Source organism: Cajanus cajan, chromosome 10 (assembly GCF_000230855.2).
Source record: "Cajanus cajan strain Asha chromosome 10, NIPB_CcT2T_4, whole genome shotgun sequence".
Lineage (NCBI taxonomy): Eukaryota > Viridiplantae > Streptophyta > Magnoliopsida > Fabales > Fabaceae > Cajanus > Cajanus cajan.
Genome location: NC_138526.1, coordinates 50,449,193 through 50,458,337, shown reverse-complemented (window position 1 = coordinate 50,458,337; position 9,145 = coordinate 50,449,193). Strand labels below are relative to the sequence as shown.

Sequence of the window (9,145 nt, the reverse complement as noted above, 5' to 3'; positions counted from 1 at the left end):
AAAACCAAAAAGACATGACATTCTGTTTGCTGTCTCGACAGAAGAAAAACTATGATCCATAATAGATACAGAAAGCATGAAGAGAGTTAAAATAAAGCACATGAACCACTACTTAAATTGTAACACAAAATGTGTAAAACTAAAAATCAGTAAAATTCGGTTGAGATGCGCAATTTACTTATGAAAATAGAACAAAAAATGATTATTTGAAGATGAAAAGAAAGGAAGTGTAGGGAAAATGATTGTTGTGATTTTCAATGAGAAGTGAAACACAACTGCCCATTCTCTCAAGATGATATAGCGGGGAACTCTTTCGGAAGGGTGCATTGATCGCAGCACAACACCGATACACACAATCCCCGCTCTTCAAAGTTATCAAACAAAAATAAAAGAAGGAAAAGAGTTAAGCAAAGCGCAGGCGCATGAGTGATGATTGATGAATGAAGCACCAACGCTGTGCTCTCTCTATATATAGGAAACCACTCAAACCCTAAACCTTTACTGGACCAAAGGCCCATCTACCAGCCCGTCTTTTAGGTTTATGCTATCCATTTAACTCGCCTTTTTTAATTTTAATTATATAAAATTTTTATGTATAACTAAAATATTAATTTACATATATATATATATATATATATATATATATATATATATATATATATATATATATTCTCCTACAACCTAAAAACAATTTGTCATTGCATTTTAATTATATATAATTATGTTCCAATTAAATAGAATCATTGTTAAGCATAAAATTTTCTTTTCAAATATTTAACTTATTTACATATTTAAGACTAAGGCTACCGAATTCCTCAAAATGTTTCAGAATGCCTGCAAATTCTTCATCCTTAATCTGCATGCATCAAAATTAATCATATAGTATTATTATTAATATATTATTGGTTCGAAGGAAGCAGAGTATAAATTAATTAAGTAATAAAGTAACCTGAGGCAATCCATTCTGCTTCTCCCTTTCATTCTAACGTATACAAGGTGCTGTACATAGTTACAGTCTTACAGAATATTTTTTTTTATTATGTTTACAGAGAAGATTTTCGTAAGAAAAATAATATTTAGAGTTAAACGTCCTTTTCGTATTCATAAATATGTCAAAATATTTTTAGTTACTCATCTTTAAATTATCTAGTTTTTCTTTTTTTAAAATGTGTCAAACCACAATTATGTTAATCCAAAGTTAACTGTAACATTAGGTAGCGTATGCTAATTTAAATACCTTGAAAATAATAATAAAAACCGAACATTATCATTGAATTGGATTAACAATATCTGTGACAGGATAAAATTTGACTCATTTTTAAAAAGGGAGAACCAGGAATTAACATTTCAAAAATAGGGAACTAAAAATGAATGTTTATAAATTTATAGGGACGAAAAAAATATTTAATCATGAAACTTATTTGGATAAAACCCAAAGTCCTAAACTAAAAAAAAAATGATATATAGATTTAAATATGATGAAAGAAAACATATGTTGGACTGGGGACTTTAGTAATTAATTATAGTAAATTGAAATCGTAATAAAACATTAATTATATTAATTATTAATTATGAATCATTTTAAAATCAATATAAATAACAAAATTACACTAAAATTTATTTCATAAAATTCTTGTAAATTATATTTTATGTATAGGAAATGGTAACGGAAATTCATGTATTTTTTGTATGTAATATGAATAAGAAAAATTGTGCTAAATTTCTATCCAAAAAAAACTTCTGATAAAGCAAACAATTTTGTCATAAATTCTTTATGTAATATTCTTTTTTCTTTTTTATATTATATGCATGCAAAAATTTCTCTTCATAAATCATAATATTATTTCCCTAAAATATTTCCTAAAAAAATATTAATTATAACAAATTGAAACTCTAATAACATAATAAAATATTAATTATTAATTATTAATTATGAGTTGTTTTAATATATATATATATATATATAGTAAAATTATATTAAAATTTATTTCAAAAATTCTCGTAAATAATATTTCACGTATAGGAAATGGTAATGAAAATTCGCATGATTTTTTTTATGTAATATAAATAAGAAAAATTATGCACAATTTTCTTTCACAAAATTCATGTAAAGAATATTTCATGTATATGAAATTATAGTGAAAATTCACTTAAAAAAACTAATTATAGGAAATTGAAATTGTAACAACATAATAAAATATTAATTTTATTAATTACTAGAAGAATTGAGACTCTTTGTATTTTTATTTATTTTTCATAAAAAATGATAATAATTTAGACACAAAAAAAGAAGATAAATTAGTGTGAATGAGAAGCTTTCATTTGCAATAAAAATGTAACTTACAATTACCAAGGTTAAAAGACCAAAACACAAAACCAAAAAAAATTATTGCTTTATTTTTTAAAAAAGTTGTAAAGGGTGAAATGGTCTCGTTAAAAATAAAGGCTAAAAGCACTTGGGAGAGAAAATTGTCTTTGCATACATATTTTAGTTTAGGTCATTTGCATATATTATTGCATTGTTTGAATGATTTTATCATGCATTATCTTTGTTTTAGATTATGCTTTCGATTTTCATGTTTTTCTTTGTAAATAAGTGTTTTAGGTGCTTAAATCATGGTTTAAAGAGAGCGAGTATCAAGATGGAAGAGTTGAAGTCAGAAAATTTCACAGGCAAGTTGTGGGCTTGGGTCAAATGAAATGAAGAGAAAGAGACAACTCTTAGGAATTAAAAAAAAAAGGAGTCTGAAAATAAAAGAGGGAATAATTATATGAAAAAAAGAAAATAACTGATTGTCAAGAAGAGGAAAGACTCATCAAAAGGAGATCAACTCACCGTCGGAAGATGAACGACTCATCAGTCTCTTTTGATTTTTCCTTTTACATTATGCATAACTACTTTTTTTTTTGTTAGAGTATTGATGTAATATTTTATATCATAGTTTTTGAACCTTTTCAATTGTTGTTTAGTTAATTTTAATTATCCTAGTGTTCTATTCATGTCTCTAATATTTATTCTATGAACAATTTTACAATTAGGAGATTGAAAATTATTTATGATTATAGATAGAACAGATTAGGTTTTGTCACAATTTGAAACTTGGGCATATTTAATTAGTTTGTGTTTGAGATGATAATTGTTCTTCATGATTATATTGAATTTCATAATTATCCTAAGGAATTGGGGATTAGGGTTCAACGAATAGATTTACTTGCCTAAGGGATTAGGGGTAAACAACTCTTAATAAACTCAAGTGAATAATTACAATTCTTGTATCAATTGAAAATAGTAGAAATCTATAAGAAAGAATATGAAATAAATTCTCTAACAATTTTAATATTGAGTAAAATTTTATTAATTTTCTACGTTCACTGTTCCATGTGTTTTTCGATTGCTCAAAATTAACGTAAATTAGTAATCTAATATTTAACAAATTCAATCCTTAAGGACGATAATATTATTATTATAACAACAATTGGTACACTTGCCAAACATGTAACAAAAATATCTCCTTTTATATATTGTTATGAGATGAACAATTTTAATATAAATATAAATATAAATAATAAATGAACAAATTTTAAAATACTATTTCTTTTGAAACAACTTTTGACGAATATTATTTCTCCTTGAAATTTTTCACCAAAAAAATAATTATAGAAAATTAAAACTGTAAAGATCTAATAAAATAATGAGTAAAATACACTTGCACCCTTATATTTTTTTTTCAAGATTGTACTCGATACCCTTTCATTATTTTGACTTATAAGGAAACTCTCTAAAAGTTAGAAAAATGTTACACTCACCCCTTATATCTTTTTGAAATTGCATCAAATACCTCTTCATTATTTAAACCTACAATGAAACTCCTCCATTATTTTGACTTATAATGAGATCCTTTAAAAATTGAAAAAAGTTATGCTCATTCCCTATATTTTTTTGAGATTGAACTTAATATTCTTTCGTTATTTGGATCTACAATAAAATATTTTAAAAATTGAAAAGATGTTACACTCATAGCAATAATATTTAATAGTATCTTAAAATTTTAAAATGACAAATAAATAGAAATATTTTTTTTTCTTGAAAGATGACAGATAAAACAATTTTTTTTTGCAACCATAGCAGTTATTGTTGAAAATAATTAATAAATGAAATACAAAAAAGTAATTACTTGACAAAAATGCCGCCAGATCATACACCTATACGTCGGGGGGAAAGACTACTCAAGTCAAAATGAAACTGAAAATGTTCATCTCAAATCCGCACAAAAAATCTCTCCAGGATTTATTTTGGCTTGGTGAGAATGAAAAGCAGTTTCATTTTGCATGGAACTTGCTGTTAACAGATTCGTAATTAGGGACATGGATAACTGCAAGGCAAAGACATGGCGATAGCATTATTAGATTATTAGTATCCAAACTAAATGCTTGAATTAAAGTATTAATTAATTGATGATTACCATCTCCATAGGATGCCATAGTGAGAGGTGAGGAAATAATTTTCTGAGCAATTTTAGTGATATCATTCAAAGTGATTCCATCTACTGCCTTTAAGAACTGCTCCACTGGCTTCCTGAAATGCGGACCCTCACAAATTCTCATATTATAAATTATGTCCATCATTTAAGTGATGCTTCTCAAATTTAAGTGGCAGCAGGAAGATTTGAGCAAAAGAAAGAAAAATTGGAATTGATGAATAGAAAAAAAACGAAGACCTCTGATTATTTACCTTTCTCCATAAGTCAATATCTGCCTTCCTATATCCTCTGATGCAATCATCTGCAAAAGCAATGAGTTTTTAAGCATATGACAACTAAATGAAATCAAACCAACCCAATTCCCTTTCTACATGTGACAAAGCTAGAGAAATCCATAATCCATAATAAGTAATAAAGGAAGCAATTTTGCTAGAGTCACTTATTTTTAATTCAGGTGGAGAATAGGAGTAAATGAACAAAAATTCCACATCATTCAAACTATGAGTTCAAACAGAGAGTGAGAAAGAGAGAGCATACTCTGGACTCCAAATTCATTAGAACTGCAGACTTTGTGGATTCCTTGGCACGGTCAAGCTGTACCTGTGTAACTGCCATTGCAGGAAGCCAAAATTTAATTTGGCACAAATCAAGATTCTCACAGAAGAAGTACAAGAGAAAAGATAAAAACTAAAAAGCAATGCAAATTTAACCTTCTCCCGGTGAAGCAAGTGATATTAATTCGTTGGCTGCCAAATCCACAGCTTTTGCCACAAAATCAGAGCTCTATATTGACACATTAGAAAAAGCACTCATCATCAACACATCAAGCCGAAACTAATACGAGTACAATGTCAAAAAGTCGAAACAGATTAAAAGAGGGGAGAAAAAAACATGAGTAATTGATAGGAAAAGTAATTTGTCTGAATTATGAAATTATATGAGCAAGAGATTGAAAGGCCACTGAGACACCGTACAAAATTTTAAAAAATTAAACATACAATCAGATCAGTGATCTAGATAACCTCAACTCAGAAGTACACATAAGTATCTTCCATGAGCAATAGATGATATAAGAAAAACCCATTTTTCTAGACATACAAATCCAGCTTTCCAATGAATCAAAAAACTCAAAATGTGGAAGAAAAAAAAATGTAAAAAATTGGCATCATGTCTATGTTCAGCGAAGATTGTGCCTTACAGTGTATGCATATATGCCAAATAGCCCTGTATTGTTGAAGATACTGTTGAAAGCAGAAAAAGATTGAATCTGCTGATATTCATTCAAGACACGGAGATCTGGATTCCATGTATATGAGCACAAGTTAAAGCATCAGAGAAGATATGGTAATATATAAAATAGTGAAATCGACTTCATACAGCCATGAAAAGAGAAAACTCTTTTCAAATGGGAAAACTTTATAAGTTCAAAAACATAATGGAAAAGGTAAATCAAATCATTGAGCAAAGTCAGCTGTAAACTAGAAGATATAGGTAAAACTTACACAGCCTTGAGTGCATCCCTTTTCCGGGCCCTCCAGCTGAGAATGACCCACCTCCTCCCATAAGCATCTGCAGTACTCAGAATTTGTTATTTCTATATCTATTCAATTGCTTCTTTCCTCCTTTTCTTGTACATGAATGCCAACAAAAGAAATTATGCAAAACCATAGACATGCTATCTCTTGGAATCAGAATGTCTCAAACACAAAATGAGTACCTGTAGAACTGTCAAAACAATAGCTTCTCTCTCTTTATTCCAGCCACCAGGCACTTCGAAAGCAATAGCTACATGTGCACCCTGCCCTTGTGACAGTTCTTAGTAGATAAGTAATAATACATGTTATCCGAAAGGGGACAAATGAAAAAGGAGAAATATAAGTAAATGCAAGTGGTCTTGTATCAAATTAATACACACCCCTGATTCACCTTGACGACGAAAATCACCCCCAACATATGTAGATTTTGGTTCTTCGGGACGGGGAGCACTGGGTAGATCAGAGAGAAGTGGTTCAGCAACAGATAAAAGTTCTTCATGCTCAACCCCAGATGCTGCAAGAACCATTCTAGGTGCAGTATAATTCTCCTAATTTTCCACATCCAACAACATTCAGATAATCAGATAGATTGTGAGAAATTATAGTTTTGAACAATTAATAACAGTAGCTTTCATGCAGCATCAAAAAGATAACAGATCTTACAGCAACGAATTGCTCTAAAATGGGGCCATTTAATGTGTTCAGTGCTGATTCAGAAGCCAAAAGTGGATAAGCCAATGCTCCAGAAAAACCAGCTGAATGAACCGCCTCCAAAAGTAAGCCCTGGGGATTGTTTGATAGTTCTCCAACCTCTGTTTTTACTTTTCCAAGCTGTACCAATATATGGTTTTACAAGATCAGAAAGAACAGCTATTATAGTCATGGTCATTGTGATGAACGGTGTAATAGTTGATAATATATATAGAGGAGGGATCCACAAACTCAAATGACTATTATGTATATTATAATAAACGGTATATTAGTTGGTAAAAGTTGTATTAGTATCATTTGATCTCTCCCCATATATATATATATATATAAATATATATATATATATATGGCAAGAAATAACACTAATGCAAAAAGCAAAAAGGGGAATCTTTTACCATAATGTCTTTGCTTCTGGTTACACAAAAGGAAAAAAATATGAAAAAAGCCATACAAGATAAAATAAGTCAGAGCAAAGAAATACTAAACCATGTTCTCAGCATATGATTCGGTATGTAACTAAGGAATGATAAATATTAGTCATAGATTAAGCCTTTTCTCATTTGTTTTACAAAAGAAATATTAAGCCTTTTCTCATTTGTGTTACTTAATCGTAGATTAGTATAAAAATGACATATCCTATATAAAGAGATATTACTGCTGGGTGGTTTCCCCATAATTTGTTTTCCTTAATCCATGTTGTACTAGACCACGAAACAGGGAAAATCCTTGCCTTTTGTTGCAAAGAAAAAAAAATGATGCATAAGAATTGAAAAACAAGTCTTTCAGAGAAAGAATTCATAAAAAAAAAAAACCAAATGTACCTCTTCATTGACCTCCCAATTCAAGAAGGCTGAGTTCCTCACACAGTCAACCAGCAACTCGATCATTTGTGGAGAATAGGTTTTCAGAGCATCAATAGTGTAGCTCATTTGCTCTCGAGAGGCTGTGGCTCCTACATTGCCACCGATTGCTTCTATTTCCCTAACAACACGAAATTGACTTCGGTTTGTTGTGCTCTTGAAAGCCATTTTTTCTAGAAGGTGTGACGCCCCGCTTGACCATGGCGTCTCATAGAGGGAACCACAGTCTATATATAACCCTATTGAGGCAGCAGGGCTCTGATTCACAACCAAAACATACACCTTATTTATACTATTAGTAAAAGTAACAACATTGTCATTAAACATGTCAAGGTACATAAAACTATAAACAAGCTCATACCTGTGAGGTTTCTGATGCTATTTTTAGACCATTGGAGAGAGTTGTGATCTTGGTGTTGCTTGGTTCAACATAATCTGGCAGTGAAGGTGGCAGGGAAATCCCTCTAAGTGGGGTGTCAAGAGGAGGATGAGAAGTGGAAGATTCCCCAGTAAGCCAGCTGAATAAACCTCGTGAAGTGGCAAATCTGGAGGCTCCCAAGGTTCTCCCATTGCCCTACTCATATGTTTTAATCACACAACTCAATTCCAACAAATAGAGTCTCGCTAGAAAAGAACCACAATAAACAGGGAAATGCTGATTGAAACTTGAAACAAACACGTAACATGCAATGAGATGTGTTATCTATAGACAACCTAGGAGTCATCAAAACCGGTTATTCTCGTACCTCATTAAAAGAAGAAAACAAACACTTATCACAACGTACAAATAAACAAAAAAAACAGCTACAAAAACAAACTTCATCTTTGAAGCCTCAGTAGCATGTTTTCACCCAATCAAAATGGAAAATTTATTATATGGGTGGTTTCCAAAAATTTGAAAAATGAAAAAGGATTCCATAAACAATGGGGTTGTGATCTATCTAAAGAGTAAAGAGAAAGAAAGGCATTAGACCTTGGAAAGGGTGAGACGTGAAGCTGCAGCTCTATACATGACGAAAAGAATGAATCCTTTGAGGCAGCAAAGGACAAAGGTGACTGCTAAATGCTAAATGATAATGCTACAAAACCGAGTCTAATGAAGAGATGCGAAAAAGAGGCTTTTGATTCAATGCGAAATTGTTACATTTAAGCTTCCAAGACCATTAACTTAACCTTTCACCAAAAAAAGAATGACCATTAACTTAACTACAAATGCTAGTGTGGTAGTGCTGTTTTGATATTTTACTATTTACTTTGTAACTTTTCATGCGGCTAATATTAAAGATAACAAATTTATTTCATATGGTGATGTTAATTTATTTATTTTAACAAGGTTGATATGTACTTGAATCATAATGTAATATATATGAAACTAAAATTTATAATAAAATATATATAAATAAATATTATATTTGCATATATAAATTACATTTAATTTTTTATAAATAAATAATTTTAATCATATAAATTATATTTTATATTTGTGATAAATAATTTATATTGTTACTCAATATTTTTTTTTATTAATTTATTGATAATATATTTTAAAAATATTAAA

At 29.8% G+C, this 9,145-nt stretch overlaps 1 protein-coding gene and 1 non-coding gene across 2 annotated transcripts; both read right to left on the bottom strand.

The window, feature by feature from the left end:
* Nucleotides 1-225: 225 nt before the first annotated feature.
* On the bottom strand, nt 226-366 carry LOC114916604 (small nucleolar RNA snoR135). The gene has a single exon (XR_003805161.2). It is a non-coding gene; the product is annotated as a small nucleolar RNA snoR135 (small nucleolar RNA).
* Nucleotides 367-4,055: 3,689 nt separating this feature from the next.
* On the bottom strand, nt 4,056-8,770 carry LOC109808972 (mitochondrial-processing peptidase subunit alpha). Its single transcript, XM_020372175.3, has 13 exons — nt 8,561-8,770; nt 7,949-8,161; nt 7,549-7,845; nt 6,680-6,847; nt 6,397-6,564; nt 6,199-6,279; nt 5,984-6,050; nt 5,680-5,777; nt 5,192-5,264; nt 5,019-5,089; nt 4,733-4,782; nt 4,464-4,576; nt 4,056-4,373 (listed from the first exon to the last, which is right to left on the bottom strand). Exons 1-13 carry the CDS (start codon nt 8,597-8,599, stop codon nt 4,321-4,323), a joined length of 1,491 nt encoding a protein of 496 aa, XP_020227764.2. The 5' UTR covers nt 8,600-8,770; the 3' UTR covers nt 4,056-4,320.
* Between the last annotated feature and the right edge of the window lie 375 nt (nt 8,771-9,145).

Bases quoted from the DNA above. Each gene is read 5' to 3' on its own strand.
- LOC109808972 (XM_020372175.3), bottom strand. From the start codon at position 8,599: ATGTATAGAGCTGCAGCTTCACGTCTCACCCTTTCCAAG. The intron at 5,090-5,191 runs GTTAAATTTGCA...CTGCAATGGCAG, and splicing joins ACTTGCTTCACCGGGAGAAG to TTACACAGGTACAGCTTGAC. The intron at 4,783-5,018 runs GTATGCTCTCTC...TTGCTTTTGCAG, and splicing joins TAATGAATTTGGAGTCCAGA to ATGATTGCATCAGAGGATAT.